The sequence below is a fragment of the Prunus persica genome, chromosome G1 (assembly GCF_000346465.2).
Source record: "Prunus persica cultivar Lovell chromosome G1, Prunus_persica_NCBIv2, whole genome shotgun sequence".
Lineage (NCBI taxonomy): Eukaryota > Viridiplantae > Streptophyta > Magnoliopsida > Rosales > Rosaceae > Prunus > Prunus persica.
This window is the reverse complement of record NC_034009.1, coordinates 32,400,690-32,421,607: the sequence shown is the minus strand read 5'-3', so window position 1 is coordinate 32,421,607 and position 20,918 is coordinate 32,400,690. Positions and strand designations below refer to the sequence as shown.

At 35.9% G+C, this 20,918-nt stretch overlaps 1 protein-coding gene across 3 annotated transcripts; it reads right to left on the bottom strand.

Annotated features, from left to right (window-relative positions):
* LOC18793237 lies at window positions 4,163-19,391 on the bottom strand. Of its 3 annotated transcripts, none has more exons than XM_020553992.1 (25): window positions 19,097-19,391; window positions 17,717-18,324; window positions 17,500-17,624; window positions 17,252-17,346; window positions 16,939-17,154; window positions 16,302-16,392; window positions 15,519-15,570; window positions 14,474-14,539; window positions 13,639-13,793; window positions 13,018-13,088; window positions 12,710-12,904; window positions 12,521-12,559; window positions 11,527-11,634; window positions 11,088-11,177; window positions 7,962-8,037; window positions 7,730-7,826; window positions 7,579-7,648; window positions 7,310-7,486; window positions 7,112-7,234; window positions 6,312-6,395; window positions 5,927-6,111; window positions 5,638-5,776; window positions 5,509-5,568; window positions 5,187-5,258; window positions 4,163-4,887 (listed from the first exon to the last, which is right to left on the bottom strand). In XM_020553992.1, exons 2-25 carry the CDS (start codon window positions 18,295-18,297, stop codon window positions 4,780-4,782), a joined length of 3,075 nt encoding a protein of 1,024 aa, XP_020409581.1. In that variant the 5' UTR covers window positions 18,298-18,324; window positions 19,097-19,391; the 3' UTR covers window positions 4,163-4,779. The 3 variants fall into 3 exon arrangements, with proteins under 3 accessions (XP_020409581.1, XP_020409582.1, XP_020409583.1); XM_020553993.1 differs by having other exon boundaries at window positions 17,717-18,319; XM_020553994.1 differs by lacking the exon at window positions 14,474-14,539.

Here is a 20,918-nt window from a genome sequence, read left to right as displayed (position 1 = left end):
GTTTAATGATTATGCAGGAATTATTTTATGGTTATGCGGGAATCAGTACCAACAACAGTTTTAACAAAAAGTTTACCAAACACCAAACTGCTTTATCCCACAACTGATTTCTTTCACAGCAAATCTAACAGCGATTATTTTCACAGCACAGTAATGTCAAACTGGACCTAAGTAATCTCGTACTTTGTAAAAAATTTAACTTCATCTAAATGTCAAATATTATTGAGAAATGCTACACTTACTACATTTTTATCACACATTTCTATACCACATGATGTTACATATTCATATCATATGTTACATCAATAAAATCAATGAAGTGTATTTTAATAAAGATAGTTTAGTTGACAATTTTTTTAAGGTGTTAATAAATCATAAAAGAAAAGAAAATGTTAAATAATTTTAATTGATACGTGGTTGTCCACTTCATCTGCCACATAAGGTGGTATGCAAATGTGGTAAGAGAAGCATTATTCAATATTTTTTATTTTATTTTATAAATAAATGGGGCCAACGAGATTTAGTCAAGTAAAAAAGGATATTGACTTGCAGATCAGAGGTCTTAGGTGTGTGTGTGTGAGAAATCTTTTTTCCATGTAGTTTAGATTATCATTTGTACTAAAAAAAAAACAAATAAAAGGCCCCATAATGAGCAAAATTTTGGAAGAGAATAAATAATAATAGGGGAATAATGGTAAAATTTTATTATAATAATATTTGACATCAAACTTTATTGTAACATTGTTTTCAAGTAATCTACTTTTTGATTATATATGTGTCACTAAAATTATCAGAAATTGAAATAATTCCAAATGTATGAGAAGTCATAGATATAAATAATTATAATACACATCCGAGTCCATTACTTATAAATAAAAAGTGATATCAATCTCAAAATGGCATTAAGGTTTCATGTTCTTAGTGTTTTGTTTCGTAAGTCATTTTCTTAGTTATTAATTGGTAAGGGTTAATCATTTTATTAGTCCTTGAATTTTGACCCGATTTGAATTTGAGTACCTCAATTTCCAAAATGGTTCCATTGGTCCTTTAATTTTAGTTTCGTTGGGATAAATGGTCCTGCCGTTAATTTTGTTAACTTGTTCTGTTAAATGCAGGGACAAAGTGGTATTTTTATATTAAAACCAAAAAAATGAACAAAAAATCATATCTTTAAAATAATAATAAAAGAAAATCAAATAAAAAACCAACCAAAAAAAAAAATTCAAGTTTTGGGGGAGTAAAAATCGGGATAGAGGGGGGAAGAGAGAGTTTAATTTTAATTTATTAGTTTTTTAAAAAATTTATGCCTATTTTAATCAATTTTGATAAAATAATAATACCATTTTGCCCCTACACTTAACAGAAAAGTTAACAAAATTGATGGCATGACCATTGTCTTAACGAAACTAAAGTTAAATGACCACATGAACCATTTTGGAAATTAAGGTACTCAAATGCAAATTTGGTCTAAATTTAAGGACTAATAAAACAATTAATTCCAATTGATAAAGTAGGTTTTCATTTGAGAGACTTTTAGCCGCAACGTTCCAATACCACAATACAACTGTAGTTGCTTTTAAAATATAATTTGTGGGTTCTATCCTACAGGTTTAGTGGTGGTGGTGAGCTCTCGTTTTGTTTGGCTTCATTTGTCACAACAAGCACTCTTTATCAAATAAATATAAAAATTAAGTTATATAGTCCATATTATACTTGTAGGCCTCGTTCGTTACATATAATTATCTTAACATAGACTATGTGTTAGGGATTGTCTTGATTTGGCTTAACTTGATCTAGGTTGGATAACACTTATCATACATTTGGTGTATGTTTGGACTAAAACTATATTTTTTTTAATTTTTCTAAGTATATATATGTTATTATTATTACAATATAATATATACATCTTATACATTAGTGAGCATGAGACGAGGTAATCCTCCATTCCACATGAGTTTATTAGTATCCTCATAAGGAGTTGTTTTTTGTGGACCCGGTAGCAAATCCCATTTAATACTTGGATTAGATGAAACAAATATAGGACTAAATTTAGTCTAAGCTAGTCCGAGCCAAACCTGTAGGTTTAGCTTTTATTAAGTCCAAAAAAAAAAAAAAAATTTATTAACCTGAGTATTTCTTTACTATAAATTATGATTACTAAACTTATACACATTTGAAAATGATTGTGATCTCATTTAAAGATTGAACAAGGTTTTATCAAAATATTCAAGCTGCTTAGTTTATTTTTAAGTGAAAAAAAATAAAGGAAAAACTTTAAATGTCACTTGAACTTATACACTAATTTCAATTTGTTACCTCAAATAAAATTTTAAGAGAAATGTCACATTAAATTTTCAAAATTCATGAAATGTCATATGACACTAACACCATCCAATTTCCCATTAAAATAAAAATAAATTGAACATGCAAGGGGTATTTTTGACTTTTTAAAAAACCCTCATTCAAGCTCCTTATCAGGAGTAAGGGTGGGTGTGGTGAGAAATTGCACAGACGATGAATAAGGGAGGGTGAGGTCTTCGAGGTATGAAGGGTGTGGGTGAGATTGGAAAGTGAGAGAAATGACAAATATTTTGTGCTTGGAATGTAAGTTGTTTAGGGACAATTTGCCAAACTGCTTGTAATTTGGAAATTTATCAATACAATGTTGTAATTTCCTTTTATTGCTTGTTAAATGTTAAATTTAGTGCTTGTTATGTATTATGGCTTAGGGAAAAAATGATCATACGGCTATGTAAGGTTGTAATTTACCAAAGTGCTTCTAATGTTTCATTTCCATTTCTTTAACAACTAAAATTACAAATGAGATATACCACAAAACACATGTGCTTCCAATGTTTCATTTACATTCCTTTCATTGAAACACATGAGATCTACCACAAAACTCAAGCAAAACCCAAAAACCAACTAACAACCAAAACTACCCACAATTTCTTATGCTTTGCACGAAGAACAACCACTTCTTCTTGTATGATTCCTCAGCAACCATGGTATGATGGCCTTAGAACGGGGGCACATCTCAGGATCGTACCACTCAAAATGCTCACATTCATTGTTCCTCCCCTATATCAATTAACTCATATATCAACATCGGGGAAACACACATATTCAAACTTAAAAACCAACAAATATGTCAATTCCTTACATTTCGATAGAATTGAAACCTCCTTCATGGGTTAGCTTCAGTTCACGATGTCTTCACCCGACATGGATTCCTACATTGGCAGCTATAAAATATAATATATTGTCGTCGCGCCATTTTTCTTTGCCAAAATCCCAAAATCCAAAGCTATTTCTGAACCCTATTGATAAAGAACCCCTTTTAATCCCCTTCTTTGAGACAACACTCATCTCTTTTCACATAAGCACCACCACGTGTGTGAATTGGCTCACTTTTCCTACCACGCAAGCTCATTTAAGGGGTTAATGGGACGGCGTTGAACGCGAAGGGGGGCGGGATGGAGTAATATTTAGACAGAATGTAGTCCAGGGCTATAAATTTAGCTCTCCCAACGGTCAGAACCAATTGTTTATAATTTTTTTCAAAGAGAAAAAGTAACGTTTCAAATGGTTATGACCGTCATAAATTCTTTTAAAAACAAAACAAATTTACATACATTTAAAAAGGTTAAAAGAAAAAAAACTAATGGCTAACTGACGCCCACGCGTGATATTTTCTCTTCTTGAAAAGTACATACTATATGTTTCGTGCTTACGCCCACGCGTGATACTTTCTCTTCTTGGAAAGTATATACGTTGGGGCCACAAAAAAATTTGGCATGAGCTATAATTGGGCTACAAGTAGCCTAGTCACATGGCTAAATGGCTAATTGTAACCCTCCAAAATTGGCAAATTTTTTTTAAGCTCATAACTAGAGATGAGTTTCGCATTATTTTAAGGCTATATTTAGCCTATGGCCCAAGGCTAGAGATTGCCTAAACTCCTTAATATGACCAAGGCAAAGGAATTTTAAATAAAAGCAGTGTCCTTTGCTTTTCGCACAATTTTCTACTTACAAGTTTAAGTTAGATTTGCACGGTCAGCTGACTTTCAAGCCCACAAAATATTTCACCACGCCTAGTTGGGACCGTTGGATGAAAGTTAAAACTCCACCAACCCCAGTTTTCGGAATACAAATAGTTTAGAAACTTTTGCTCCGGCTCTTTATGTATTTTTTACGAGCAGTGGCAATAATATATTAAACTCAAACACAACACAAATGTTAAGGCTTAAACCTAAAAACCTTATCTGGAGGAGCAATTACTCCAAAAAAACTACACTAGTGGTCCTTGCTTTATATATGTCTTTAAAATACCTAAAAGAAAACACTCGGGTGGTCAAGGCAGTACTATATTCGCTGACATAACTAAAAGTGTTACTAAAACAATAGTTCTGCTTGACCAACCAAAAAAAAAAAACAATAGTTCTGGTAATGTTATTTTACAGGGAAAGGAAAATTGAGAAAAAATTAAAAAATTCTATGAAACTACAAGATAGTACAATATTTGTTGAGGCCATCTCTCTCATCCGCTCAAAAAGGATGAAAAAAGAGGGCTTTCTTCCTAATGTTAACTAAGCCTCCAAAGTTGGGATTTTATCTTCTTTCGTTTTCCTCCAAGAATGCATAAAGAACGAAAAGCTTCCGCAGTTGGGGGCTTTTTTTCTTCTTCCTCCACGAATAGATAAAGAGAGAAGCCTGCAAGGTAGGCCTTTCTCTCTCTAAGAATATATAAGGAAAAATAACTCTTGTAAGGTCAGCTTCAAAAACCAAATGGTGATTTTCTTCTGCTTCCGCCTTCTCCGTATTGTTCATTCCATTTCCTAAGTTCGTTCATGCTTGAAGCATCATAGGAAATTGATGGCCCAACCTACATAATCAAATTACAAATAAACAACCGCCATATCGGTAATAATTAGTGCTTGTAACTAACAGAGATAAATATATTCAAAAACAAAAAACACAAACGGAAGTGGTATGTCCAGAAACGTGCCCACATCCATGGGGAAAATAAAGAGTATTTGTGTCCGTCCTTGTGGCAAGTATATTTTTCCCATGGTAATATGACAAACTTGTTGCTTAAACAGCCTCTTTGCGACCATTATGTCACAGGATAGTAAAGTACTAAACAGAAAGGAATAACAAAATTATATAACTTAAGTTCTTTACCTTCGCTTTTGATTGAATAAAATCATCTAAATTAAGCGGCCTTAACGCTGGGGATACATCACTTCTGCTTTCCTGTACGATGAGTGACCAAACACCACCAAGTAGGGAAAGTTAAATCAGTAAACATTTTTTCACGTAGCACATAAAGATGAAGGTGTGCAGCACAAGGCTGAAAACTCGGAAAATAACAGCTAAACCACAAAAATTCCATGATAAACCACAAAAATTCATATTAGATGTTTACTTCTACCATATTAGTAAGAACATCTTGGGCTACATGCCCCAAAATAGATATTGTAAGATAATCTCTAAAGGCATGTACCTTTTTTTCATCTTCTAAAAGTTCCTGGACAGGTCTATACGCAGCAGCAATGCAAAGGTTCTGAAAAACAATATTTTATGTGTGAGATATACCACAATGAAATTCCATGATTTACCATCAAAGTAATACCTTCAAATCGCTGCCAGAGTATCCCTCAGTTGCATGTGAAAGTTTCTCAAACTGGAAACCAGGTTCCAGATTCTCTTGAGCAAGAAATATTCTCAAAATCTTCATACGATTTTCAGCATCAGGTAAGTCAACATATATCCTACAAAGCAACCCAACATAACTTAGTAAAAATGTTTAAGCTTGAGTTTTTTTCTGTCAATATCAGCAGTACCTACTACCTAAAAAATGAGACAAACAATTGATAAAACCACCATAACCAATCTGGATGCATTCTTATAAATCAACACACCTTCTTGGTAAGCGACGAATGACAGCATCATCAAGGTCAAATGGCCGATTTGTAGCCCCAAGAATAAGAATTCTTTGACTGTCTTTAGACCTCAATCCATCCCAAGCTGCCATGAATTCATTTCTCATTCTTCTAGTTGCCTCATGTTCAAAAGAACCACCACGAGCACCAAGCAAACTATCAACCTACAACATAAATTTATAACAAGATAGTCATAAATCCAGGGTCATACCCATAACAATCATCAATGAAAACAACTCTTTTTCTACAGTATATAATGCTTTCAATCTCCATAAAATTTCTCAAATATATATTAGGAGGTTTCAGTAAACAAAAGGAACTAGTTTGTTGCACATCATTTTTTACCTCGAAAAGAAAAACTCACCTCATCAACAAATATTATGACAGGAGCAAGCTTGCTGGCAAAGGAGAAGAGAGCCTTGGTCAGCTTTTCAGCATCTCCAAACCACTGTATTAAATTAATAAAAGTTACAAAGACATAAATATCTCCCAGATAAAAATCAACGTAAAGCTCCTTATTTGTCTACAATTTCAAGCACAAAACCAAACTCAATTCTCTCTCTCAAAATTGATATTCAAATTCAAATATATCAAGTTCAAAGAAGTAGAATCTAATCCTGTGCATATGAAAATTAAAAGTACTAACACCTTATAATCCCAAACATAAGCCAATATTAACTAGATTTTTTAAGCGGATTCAGCTAACCTATAAGACACCTCCTGGAAAGAATACATGAAGTCCCACAAGCACATTATTGTGCATACTAGATCTCCCAACTTAAGAAGGATAACTTTAATCCAGATTTAAAACATTGAAACACAAAAGTAATCTAGAGAATGTAATCCAGGAATTATACTGTTTGCTTTGGGATGTTTTTTTAGGTGGGGCGGCATGGAAGAAACATAAAGAGTGCAACTTAGTCGTGGACAAGTGCATACAAGATACACTATGAAGAAAATGCCTTAAAAAATAGATGAGGTTCTCTAGCTTTTGCATCAGATAAGCCTGTAACAGCGAAAGTAACAGTCATACAGAGAAAACGTTTCACATATAATTAATCTTGACAAGTAATATTTAATTTCAAGCAAAAAACAATTAAGCATGGTACTTAGTTCATGGAATTAAACGAACCAGTGGCAGATTTTAGATACTGGAAGGCATACCTTTGATGTTAGAGTAGAACCAGTTATACTGATAAAGTTCGCCCCAGCTTCTGTTGCAAGTGCCTTGGCAAGAAGGGTCTTCCCGGTTCCAGGAGGCCCAAAAAGTAATATTCCTTTGCAGGGCTGGCAAGGAAGTTTCACATGATCAGACACTTACTTAAGCATAGAAGAAACTATGGACAAGATTAAAATAAATACCCGCAACAAGTTTCCATGAGAGAAAAGCTCCGGTCTCCTCATTGGAAGAATGACAAGTTCATTCAGTGCTCTTTTCACATCCTCTAGAGCACCTATATCATCAAACCTAACACCAATTTCACCGGGAGGTACTACTGCTGAAACAAAGTTGCTCTCATATTCATCCTTTGCAAGGTTCTGCAATAGTTTTCTATATGTTAAAGGTGAAACAATACACAAAAAACTCAAATTGTTATAACATTTCTCATACAAGGCAATTAAACGCATGCCTTCAAATTTTGAGAGGGTTTCCGAGACAAAGTTTCTTGCTCCTTCAAACGTGAAATTGCTATTTCAAGGCTTTACAAAAATAACAAGAATGGTAAACGTCAGGGTTATTTTAAACTTGAACACACAATATATGACAGATGAAACAAGTACCTTTTGCGAGGCAGATGCAATCTTTCGCCTTTAATGGAAGGAAGAAGGCAAGATGACAAGTAATGGTTTTTCGCCCAGCCGACTACTTTCTCAGCTTCTGGGAAAATAAACATAATAGAATTAACTATTAAGACATGGTCATTAAAAATTTTGTTTGAAAATTCTGCAATATATAACACATTTCTGACATCAAAATATTGATATTGGTAAATTGGAACTCAGGGTTTCTTACTTCGCTTTGTCAAGATGACACCATCAGTATCTACTAGCAACAAGTCCGTGCACGATAACTCATTTTCCTCAAGAACCTGCAATTCAAAAATAATCCAATAGGTCAAAGAGGTTCAAGGAACCCCACTGACGCAGAATGCATATTATTAGTTTTCCTAATTCTTAAAGATTCCTTCTTGTTAAAGGATCTCTTATTAGTTAATTTACTTTCCTATTTCTCAAAGTTTACTTTTCCTTTTCCTAGACTTGATTAATGATAAATTTCCTTACTTTAAACTCTCTGATTCCTTCCCTTTCCCTTCGTCTCTTCGATCTCTAATTCTTCTCCTCGATCCCTTATATCTTCTATGTTCTATTGCTCAAGTGTTTATTCTAAACCTACGGGCTGTTCTACATCAATTGGTATCAGAGCCTCGTTGACAATAAGGCAGCCAATGCCCTTAGTCACATGGCTACTATTTTGCACACAATGACAGTTCAGGTAACCGGGTTTGATCGTATTAATACTGAATATTCGTCTTGTCCAGATTTTGGAATTATTTTTCATGAAGTTTCCAATGGTAACCGTTGCGAATATGTAGACTTTATTACAAGGAATGGGTTCTTATTTCGAGGAACACAATTGTGTATTCCCCGTACTTCTCTTCGTGAATTCCTTGTTTGGGAACTACATGGTGGCGGCCTCGCAGGACATTTAGGCAAAGATAAGACTATTGCCTTGGTGGAAGATCGTTTCTATTGGCCGTTGTTAAAACGTGATGTTGCTCATCTCATCTCCCAATGCCACACACGCCAGCTAGCTAAAGCTCGCAAACGTAACACAGGTTTATATACCCCTCTACCAATACCTCATGCCCCATGGAAGGATCTTAGTATGGGTTTCGTGCTTGGTTTACCTAAGACTAGTCGCGGCTATGACTCTATCTTTGTCGTAGTTGATTGTTTTTCTAAAATGGCACATTTTCTGCCTTGTGCCAAAAATACTAATGCTTCTTATGCAGCCAAGTTATTTTTAAGGAAGTAGTCCGTTTGCATGGCCTCCAAGTCTCCATTGTTTCTGATCGTGACGTCAAATTTGTTAGTTATTTTTGGAAGACTTTGTGGAAGCTTTTGGGTACCACTTTGAAGTTTTTCTTCTACTTTCCATCCCCAAGCAGATGGTCAAACTGAGGTGGTTAATCACAGCCTTGGTGATTTACTCCATTGTTTAGTTGGGGATAAACCCGGTAATTGGGATCTCTTGTTGCCTATGGCTAAGTTTGCTTATAACAACTCAGTTAATCGAAGTACCGGTAAGAGTCCTTTTGAGGTTGTTCATGGGTTTTCTCCCCGATCACCTGTTGATTTAGTTGCTCTTCCTGTGGCTGCCCACGCCTCAGATTCTGCTACGTCGTTTGCTGAACATATTAGGCAACTGCATGATGACGTCCATAGGCAGATATCCATGCACACCGACACTTATAAACTGGCAGTCAATGCTCATCGTCGTCAACAAGAGTTTCAGGAAGGGGATTTTGTTATGGTGCAGATTTGTCCTGAGTGTTTTCCTAAGCAATCTTTTAAGAAGCTTCATGTTTGTTCGATGGGTCCTTATCATATCATTAAGAAGCTTGGGTCCAATGCTTACTTGATTGAGTTGCCCGCAGATATGCATGTAAGTCCCATTTTCAATATTCCTGATTTATCTCCTTATTGGGGCACCTTTTCTCCACCTATTTCTATGTATGTTGCTCAGGGTTCCACTCCTCCTATGGTGCCACGTATTCCTTCTACTAGTTCTGCCCCTACAGATCAGATTAAGGACGTCTTGGATCATGAAGTTCTGGCCTCATCTACTGGAGGTTCTACCCGTTATCTGGTTCGTTGGGTTGGAAGGCCTGCTACTGAGGATACTTGGATTACAGAAGCTGAATTTCGCCAGTTGGATTCCACTCTTCTGCAAAGTTATCAGGATGCTCTTCATGATCTTGATTTGGCTGCATCCCGTCCTCCCATCATCCATACTTACAAACGTCGTCGTCGTTCGTAATCTTGGTCTACTCGCTGATGTCGAGTTCTTTTTCGGTAGGGGAGAATGATGCAGAATGCATATTATTAGTTTTCCTACTTCTACTTGGATTAGTTTTCCTAATTCTTAAAGATTCCTTCTTATTAAAGGATCTCTTATTAGTTAATTTGCTTAAAGTTTACTTTTCCTTTTCCTAGACTTTGATTAATGATAAATTTCCTTATTTTAAACTCTCTGATTCCTTCCTTTCCCTTCGTCTCTTCGATCTCTAAGGCCATCTCCAACCCAAGGACCTTAACCCAAAATATCCCAAATTATTGCCCCAAACCTCTCCCAACCCAAGAAAATGAAGGGGAAAAAATTTGGGAAAACCCAGATTTGGACCCAAATACCAGTCCAAGTATTGCCTGGACCCAAAACTATTTAGTGTAGCCCATGCTGAGGTGGCACAGCCCATGTGCATCAGAAAAACACTGGGGCCCGAGCTGGGGCCAGCTCTGGTGGGTTTGTCTGTTGGGCCATGCCACGTGTCTGCTCCTAGTGAAGTGCCTTTGCAATTCAAATGTCTCCTTTTTTTTAAATCTAATAGTAACTTTAAAAAGTGACTGGGCCCACGTTGCTGACTTTTGGAATAAAATTAAATTTATGGAATTTCTAATTTTTTTAGGTCAAATTGTTCAAAAAAATTAAATTATGATGTTATTTAAAAAGATTAAATGAAGAAAAGTTTTCCATTTAAAAAAATAGACTTAAACTATTCTTAAACAATTTAATAAAGGTGTGGACTTAAAAAATGAGTCCGGAGGGTTGGGAGAAAAAACATTTTAAGTCCGGGCGAAACCCAAATAGTTACTTTTTGGACGGGGAAAATTTGGGTTTAGCCCCTCATGGGTTGGAGAAGGCCTAATTCTTCTCCTCGATCCCTTATTTCTCCTCTGTTCTATTGCTCAAGTGTTTATTCTAAACCTATGGGCTGTTTACTCTAAACCTACAGGCTGTTCTACATCACCCACCCCCAAGACAACCCCAAATCAGACTAGTAGCGTGAATCAAAAGAACAAGTTAAATGGCACAATACATCACTGACCACTTGCAACAATTTCAGAACTAAAAAAATACCTCATGTAATTCATTTAAATTGCTCCTCGATATAACAATTCTCCCATCTTCTTCAACCTGTTTATTGAATGTTTGAAGTTCCTCTTCCTCCTGCAAAAGAAGACAAGGAGAGGAAAGGAAGATAAGATGCATGGAAAAGAAATAAGTACTTGCATATGTATATCTATGATGTACCTATACAAAATTTAATTTCAGCTATCACACAAAGCTCCAACTAATGTACCCATCGAGTTTAACACTTCTCAAGAGAAACTAGAATATTCATATTACACCTGAGCACAGATATATCCATCTAGAAATACACGAGGCAATCCAATCACTTTGGGCCCATCTTAAGTATCACAAATGTTAAGATAAAGCAAAAATTAATGCATGAAAGATCTGGAAGAAAAAAACTCCCTAATCATAGATTATGTACAGGAGGAAGTACAACATTTACCTTCGGGGGATATAAGCAGAAAACATTTGTGAATAGCTTATATATTTCATTGTCATCCGATCTCTTTGTTGCTTTAAGTCCCTCAGTAAGACGCTTAAGAGAGAGAGGCTGGAAACAGCAAATAAGTAATTTGTCAATTAGAGAAAAAATGACAACACAATATTTGGATAAATATTGCCTAGAATCCAAGTAACAAGTATGTTAATTTTGAACAATGAAAACTATATAGGAACCCCGAGAGCAGCAAAATGTTTTTGATTAGCCAAGGAGAAGAAAAATAGTAATGATGGTTCATTCCAGTATCATGAAAGCATCAAAGTTGAAATTTGAAGAACTAGATGAGCAAACCATCATTTTTGAGATAACGCTGCTCTATATCTAGAAGGAAATTTCATCAATGCTTAAGAACCATGTGTTGAGAACAAGAAAGAGGAGGATCGCCTATAGATAACCACAAATGTCTACAATACAGGTTTCTATCTATAAGAAGAACTGGTAATGCAAGCAGCTACAAAATTTACGAGATAAGTATACTCATGTTGACGAAATAACTATACTTGTTGCTTTAAAGGGTAATTGGTCTGTTCATTTTACAGCTCTTACAAATCCCTTTTTGACATTTCATGAGTGGGTAACTTGGAATAACCAATGGCACTAGAAAGACCATCTAGTATTCAGTTGGAAACTGTTTTGAAACACATGCCAAAACAAGAATGTGAGACTTCTAAGTCACGCAAGTAAAAGCTTGCATTCTATCAGGTGCTGTACAACAAGAAGTTCAATACGGCTTTAGCCATAAGGGCAAAATTTGAAGAAAAACCAAACATAAAAAAAGTTGGTGCCTTATTTATTGTCAATCAAGAAATGTTGCCTGGGGCCATTATAAACTCGTGTGTGCTACTAGAGACAAAAGAACAGTCAAGTTTAAACAAAGGAAAACTCACAATAATGCACGTGTCAAAGTTCATTTTACTCCTAGAGAATAGAGGATTACCAGCTTTGCAAGGCGCCCAAAATTTGGAAGTATCATCGTCTATTACACAATATTTGTAAAGGAAAATAGAAGGAAAAGTGTTAGCTATAAATTTTAAATAGCTGTGAGAAAGTTAGCCACAAATTCATAAACATGTAAGGACAAAACCGGATGTATCGGTATCCCATGAAAAGAATCTTTAACACTTACAAATTTCTCTTTCTCCTTTGACCCGGATTCAATTTTGTTCTGCCCACAAATCAAAACAACAGGACCTGATAACCCGTCAAAAATTTCTTGCACCTTAGAGACAAAATCCTTACGATCCGACTTGGGAACTGCTCTAGACAGCCATTGAGAAGAGTCTGGAAAATAGACAATAAGAGGTTGCTTGGCATGCAATACCTGCAAGCAATGAAAATTCAGATACTGTTTATAGATGAAAAACTTCACGCATGAGAACACAAAGTCATGGGCTTCCTTTGTTATTTCTTATCTTTTAGCATTGTGTACCGTACCTCACTTAAGGCCTCCATTGCAATATAACAATCCTCAGTCTGAGTGTCAGGAACATGCTCAATGTCCTTAGCTGTATGTAAGAGAAACTTGTCAGTATGTCATTGGAAGAATCACTACCAGAATTTCCATCAACATCTTAATATGCTACATCATGCTAAAACCAAACCTAGTTAAGCCTTTTCTCTCAATGTCATTATCTGAGGTATCCTGATGATAATATTACCGGGATTTATTATTACTGATGAAACTCACGAGCAAACAATATGGTTCAAGAACACAAAACAGAAGATGATAATACCAACAGCACGAGTTTGGGTATTAACATTATGCAAGCCTAAAAGAATAAGCATTGAGCAATGAGGCCCCTCACATGTGTTAAATTGATTTACATTAGCCAACAAGGTAAGATGTCATATATTGATATGATAAAAGAAAAATAAATAAAGTCATAGACCATATGCATTATTAGATAAAACTGGTAGACATCATGCTATTATCAGTTGGCAAATTTTGAAACCACTACTCTGTTTTCTGCTTGCAACATTCACTTGTCCGTAAAAATTTAGGACATGTGTCAACAGAAGATGAAGAAAACTCAAAGGATCCGGAGCAAATTGTACCAAGTATCCAATAAACTGGTGGATTTGCAGGCTGCTCTCCTTCTTTCTCTTCTTTATCCACTTCACTTCCTGTCTTCTCTTTAACATCCAAAAGAACAGCAACTCGATCTCCACTCACCTCATATACCTCCCCACGTTGACCCTTTGGTAAAGGCCTGCACAGATGTCAAATTCATCAGAACGAGTAAGAAGATTTAAGAATTATGGATATGCAAAGAAATCAACTGCACATTTATCAATGAACAATAATACTGAAACCACTGCGTACTTAGAATTTTCTAATAGCATAACAGAAATGATACAGTAATGACAGAGACTGCAAGAAAAAAAAGAGTTGATAAAACCCCAATTTTTCTTTGAAAACACTAGATAAACTTCAATTCAACCTACAATGAATCATCTCTGACCGTACTCGTGATATACATGGTCTTGGATGAGTGCCTCCAATTCAGGGCAGAGCCAAAACTAATGACATCACTACTACAATTCACTTTAAAGGCTGACATACCCTTTTATGCAAAAGTTGGCAGCTTATTTCTAGCAATGCACTCACATACCCTCCATAAGGAGTCAAAATAGTTGCCCTAAAATCAAGGTTGAGAGCCACTAACATCTTTTTGAAGTATTTAAAATGAATAAGCCTGTTTACTGAATGGAGAGATAATGGATCATGGATATAGACAATAGAGTATGGAAGAAAAGGGTTGAACTAAGGTCCTAAGAAGGATAACGGTATACCAAAAAAACAAAAGAATTTTGAGAAAAGCAAAAGCGGGACATCTAATAATGTGCTACTGTATTCCTTCCCCTACACATTGGCGACTTACCAACCCACCTGCCACGGAAAATGGTATAAGCATTCCTTGGACCATCAGATGTCGATATCTTCCCCAATAGGACCCTGTATTGCATTATATATGTCAATGTAAGGTGAGGGCGAAGTCAGAGTTCATGTGGGGATGAGATCATCCTAAAGGGCTCTGAAAGACAGACCATAGATATCATATTCCGGGCAGCATGCGTGTAAGTGTTCAATATACAAGACCTAAGAAGTCAGTGGTTCAACACTGTCTTATCTACAGATTCTGGCTAAAAATCCCAATAGGACCCCGTATTGCATTATTTACAAACTGCTGGGAACCTAACTCAAAAATATGCAAGCTCATTAAAAGCCCCAGAGAAACAGAACTGAAAACATATAGTTTTTTTCAAAAGTTGACAAAGTAGCATCAAAGACTTATACGAACAAGAATCCTTTTAAAGCTTACGACTGGACCCCAGTTTTATCCTTCTAAGCTAATGAATCAATCTCAATTATGCACAAAATATCCATGCCTAAAAGGTATTATGCACTGCCAGAAGCCTGGGAAGCGCCTCATCTAAAAATAGGGTGCTAAGTTGTTTCATGAACCTGGTGCCTAATCAAGTCGTATATAATATCTGCTACACCAAAAATATCATCAATAAGCTACACCACCCTATCTTAAGGTTTAGTCACACATAAATGGCCCCCTCTTCCCCAATTTGAGAAGTTACACTAGCCTCCTTTGTCAGAATGGAGGTACAATTTTCAATTTTAACTAGGTACAACACATTACTTGAGCACGTTTTCAAAAAAAATTCTTTTTGTATTCCAGAAGTTTCATTATCCAAAAGATTGGAGAGAAAGTCACATTCATGAGCTTCAAAATACACTTTCAATTTTTTATGAAAAACAATTACATTTTAGACTCATGCGTTGTAAATATTTGAAAACCATGTTCCCTTTTTTCAGAGCAACAAAAACAAATGCATTATATAATGCAGAAAACAAACCAAGAATATTCTGAAAATCTATGAACACAAAATTAAGCAAACAAATGAAAGAAATAATTCATGACCTGTTATCAGCTTCAACATGTAAAGAAGGCCCAATGTACTTCACTCGATCACCTGAAAAAGATGAAGCAATAAACTTATTGATAAGAAAGGTTTCCCAATAAAGAATGGCAACAAAACATAATATTTTCCAATATGTTGTAGAAAGATAAACTACTGCAATCAACGGCCACCACACTGCCTCAACTACACTGCCAACACAAAATCCACACTACCCGCACACAAACATATTAACTTCCAAAACTACTGCCATCAAAAGTGTTACTACACCTACTTTGACCATGCCTCTAAAGGATAGAAGTGAGAACAGGAACCAGAGATTCTAACAAAATGTGTCACTTGAAAAATACCATCAAGAGCAGAAATGAACATGTTTCCACACCAAAAGAGAAAACAGCAGAACCTATATATTAATAAAATAAACAAGTAAAGCACAACTGACTAAATAGAAAAGCATCCAGAAGAAAGGATTTTGTAATTGGTTTCACTTGTAATTTGGAAAGTTATGAGCACCAAAAATGCAGAGAGTTGCGTTGTTACTTCAATTTTCCCAGTGGGGACCCAAAGACATTTAAAATTGATAACCAAAATAACTAATTCACAAAGAATAACCTTTCTCACAAAATGTAGTACCAGAATAAGAGAAAAAGAATTATAAAGAAGAACACTAGAGCACACATAATAAGAGAACAAGAAACATAAAATCTTATCAACTGAGGAAAACACACATAAAAAACACATAAAATTTGCAATATAGACAAAAGGGATGAATCCAAATATGGAACCTTTCTTTAGTGGTCGTTTGGATTTATCAGAAGTCTCAGCAGCTTCTGATTTTGAGGATTCAGATGAACTCTCAGATTCTCCAGATACCATCTGCCACATATGAACCACAGATCATACATCATGGGTTATGAAAAGTATATGTAAGTGCACCATGGCTAGCATATGTAAATCGTTAAGAGCATTTTTCCTTTTTTTCTTCTAAAACATGCCTCATATTCCAGAAGTTGTACTTAACTTTTAAAACCATCAATCTCAATATAATTAACAAGAAATCCTTTCCAAATAATTGCAGCTTACTTATCAAATATTCATTTTTCTATTGAAAAAAAAAATACAAAAGTATAACAAAGATGAGCCAGATTTGATATTCCAACACCCCACATACCCGCTGTGAACTCATTGGGTATTCCTCTTAATTTTCTTGTACTAGTAACTACACGAACTCCAGTCGCTATGTCAATGATATATCCATATAATATCATGTCATTCGGCTATTTCATATTAAAGATGTACAACAAATGTTTTTTATTTCCTATTGACGTCAATAAGACCACTACTTGACTTTATGAATCACCGTAATATAATTAGGGTAGAACAAATAAGGATACAAAAACCCTGATGATTCAAAAACCATACCTTTGCAAAGTCTTCAATAGGAACAAGCTTCTTGAGTGCTGCTTCAGCTCTTGCATGCGCATCATCTTCATCTTTATCACTAATATCTGATTTTGCCTCGTTACTACTAGTCCAATCTTCTTCATGATTCACATCATCCTCATTCTCTGAATCTGAAGTACTCTCCTCCACGTCATCATCCGATTCAGACTCTGATTGGCAATCATCACCAAAATCCTGCTCCAAAATTTAACAGAAACTAACTAGTACAAAATCTTACAGTGTGAGTACTAAGCAGAGGGGGGGATACACATTCAATTTCTTTCAAACTTACATAGGGAGCAAGAACACTGCTGTCAAGCACCAGTAGGGGAACTTGGAGATCTTTTGCAAGAGCTCTAACTAATCTCTCACGGTAAAGTTCAGTGCCTGCAGATGACAATATCATGCAGATACTCAAGACAAATGGTAAGTTGATTATTTTCTATGAAACAATTTAACTACAAATTATTAGTCACTTAGGAAAAATTGAAACGCACATGGCAATAATTTGATTTGTGGGACTTGGGACTTGTGACCAACCTGGAGCACTCTGAAGCAGTATTCTCCCGCTTGAAGATGTCAAACGAGAACCATAAGTGGAAGTGAAATTTTTATGTTTAAAATGGGCAGCAGCACATTCCACCAAAAGGTTTTTCGTAGGTTCACTATAATAAAAATAATATGTTTAAATCTTCTGATAAGTAATGAGCAATAGATAAGAAAGGAACAATACCAAACACTAATGAGAAGCAATTACTGAATGTAGTAAGGAAATGTATCCCATGAGACAGTTATCTTCTCCCACGGAACAATCCTCCTCGAAAACTCATTTTTGAACTTCTCTCGTCTAGTCAAAAACGGTGACTCTTTCTTTTTACTATCATTGGTAAGCTTTTGACTGTTAAGCCATTCCTTTTGATCTTGTTCCCCAAGTAGAGCATGTGCATCAAAATGCCTCGCATCTTCCCTAGCCTTTTCTTGTGAAGTCTTTCCTTTATCGACATCAGCGTCACTTTTCACTGGTACTCGATTATTCTCGCTTGCATTTCTTCCATCCCCTTCAGAACTGTAGGGACGTAACTGACTACCCTTGAAACATGTATTAGACCTCACAAGCAAACCAGTGCAACTATAACCAGGAACAACACTCCGCAGCGAAAATGAATCTATGAGGCGGCTTCTAATAAAACTACCATGTGAACCATGGTTTCCCGAAACTGTTTTATGAACCAAAGATTGAGAAGAACCTTGATCAATGTAGTTTGGCCTTATCGAATATTTGGACAGTTGAAGCACCCATCTCTGATTTCTACACTTTATTCTCCTTGCATTCATCATCACTTCTTATTTCCAAATCTTCCTGTGCTGCAAAGTATGCTCCGATCAGTACACAGTTGAGTTCTAGATTAGTGTTTGAATCAAAATATAAATATGTGTAGCATAAGGACCACGTGCATTGCATATACTTTCTGCTTTTAGTTCCCGGTTTATAAGCCTTTTTCTTTAATACAATAGGATGTCCAAACATTGTTGCATAATTTTAAATATTCTTTCTAGATTTGTTTTCATGGTTCATTACTTTCAACACAAAACACTGAAAAGCTGTTATGGACAGAAAGAAATATTCTATTCAGACATTCATTTAAATCATGCCTCCGACAGAATTTCAACATTATAAATTATTTAGAAAATTTTCCAACGGATATGTATTCGTTCCTTGATGGATCACCTAATAAATATTCTTTCTGATCAATGGTTTCCGGTAAACATGCCTCCTGCAGCGTTCCATACGTCATTTGCTTTTTTCACTAAGACTATACGCTATACAAAATTTGCATGCATTTCACAAACAAGAATTTGTTAGGCTTAGACCGTTGTAAGCACTGAAGAAAAAACAAAAAGCAACCATCTACGTATGCTTTCATGATAAGTAACTAAAAGAAACCAAAAGTTCCAAAGTTGGGAATCCCCGCATTATGTTCCTCTCCTTTCTTAGCAACCAAACAGAAGTGAGGAAACATTATTCGTCAATACGTAACAAAAAGAACAGGAAGAGATAAACATAATTACGTAAAAAGTTCGACACATTCAAATCCATTTGAGATAATAAGTGTGTTCGTGAGAGCTAGAGAGCTACCTTATTTTGCTGGTTTCTTCAAACCCTAGATTGGTCCATGGCCATGAAAAAGGGAGAGGGAAAAGAAAGAGAGACAGAGGCGGTAAAAGGGGAAGCGAAAGATGGTCCTAGACGACCGTTTTAGCGGAAAGGAGAAAGAAGGGGAGAGATAAGATCTAGGTCCTTCCTTCTCACTTCTCTGGGCTCCGAAACCGCAAAGGGAGGGAGTGCGTGCCACTGCCCGCGAGTTCGATGAGTTTTAACTCTTCAGTTTTGGTGCGCCATGTCCTTTTTCCATTCCATCCATCCATCCATCCCTAGGTTTGGTTTTTTTTGAGAAAATCTAGGTTTGGTTTAGTTTGGTTATGATGAGGCCCGGGTTTTATATGGGTTGGAGTTATTGCTCACTTCATGGCCCCCCAACGTTTGGTTTCTAACGTGTTTTAGCCCAAGCTCAAGACTTGGATTGTGGTGGTGGAGCCTGTAAGAGCATTTTCAGCAAGGGGATCAAGGGGAGGGCTGGGGGGGTTTGGCCCAAAATGCTGTTTCTAGCAATAAAAGGACGCCCGGGCAGATGGTGGGGCCCAACGAACTGGGCTGGCCTGTAAGAGCATTTTCAGCAAGGGGATCAAGGGGAGGGCTGGGGGGGTTTGGCCCAAAATGCTGTTTCTAGCAACAAAAGGACGCCCGGGCAGATGGTGGGACCCAGCGAACTGGGCTGGCCCGAGTGCCAGCCCAAGTTTTTGTGCTGACGTATGTGCCAACGTTAAAAAAATTTGACGCGCCCGGTACAGTGCCACCAACAGCTCTCTTCCACATGGCGCGCGCTGGGCTCTCCGATCAACTTTTTTCCAACAATCCAACGGCAGCCAATTTTTTTGCAATAAAAAATCAAAATTTTTTTAAAAAAAATACCAAAACATTACTGAATTTTTTTTCTATAAATACCAACCAGTACTCTTCACTTTTAACACCAAATCCTCATACATTTTCTTCTCCTTCTACTATTATTCACTTTCTACTCAATATTTTTTTCACTTTCAAGTTTTTTTTTTTTCTCTATCATATTATGGCTTCTTCTATTGAAACTGGAGGGGCATGGAGCATGATGGAAGATGTTTTGTTGTGTGAGTGTTGGGTCCAAATTAGTCATTGTCCCATAACAGGCAATGAGATGAAATTTTGTCATATGTGGAGAAGAATTCATACCAAATTTTGTGAAAGATCGGGGGGTTTGACTCGTACAGAAATGACATTATCTAGTATATGGAAAATTCTCAATAAAGAGTTGGCAAAATGGAAAGATGCCTTGGCAAAAGAGATGGACAACCGTATAAGCGGGGAAAATCGTAGCAATGAGGTAAATTATTTGTAATTTTCGTTTTATTAATTTTAATCTCATATTAATTTTTATTTAAATGTTTCTTGCAATTTCTATATTTTGTTAATATTTCTTGTATTTTCAATATTTATTTAAATGTTTCTTGCAATATCTATATCTATTTTAATATAGATATCGCAATTCCAATAAATTGTTAAAATTTCTTGCATTTCTTTTTTTTTTTTGGTTGCATTGCCAATATTTTTTAAAGTTTCTTGCATTTTCATTTTTTTATATATATATAGATGATGTAAGCACAAATGTGGTATGATGCTACTGGGCAAGGCAAAAAAACTTTCAACCATACCCAATGTTGGGAGACAGTGAAGAATTGTAAGAGATTCTGAATTATTCCAACGGGTCCAACAGTGGTGTTGAACGAGGTGCCACTCCATGATTCACCGGCATCGGATTCGCCTATGGATTCCTCGATAAATCAAGACTCACCCATCGAAAAGGAGT

Excerpts from the sequence above, each read along its gene's own strand:
- LOC18793237 (XM_020553992.1), bottom strand. The coding sequence starts at position 18,297 with ATGATGAATGCAAGGAGAATAAAGTGTAGAAATCAGAGATGGGTGCTT. Across the intron at positions 7,649-7,729 it reads TTGCATCTGCCTCGCAAAAG|CCTTGAAATAGCAATTTCAC; the intron begins GTACTTGTTTCA and ends ATTTTTGTAAAG. Across the intron at positions 5,259-5,508 it reads TTTTAGAAGATGAAAAAAAG|GAAAGCAGAAGTGATGTATC; the intron begins GTACATGCCTTT and ends CTCATCGTACAG.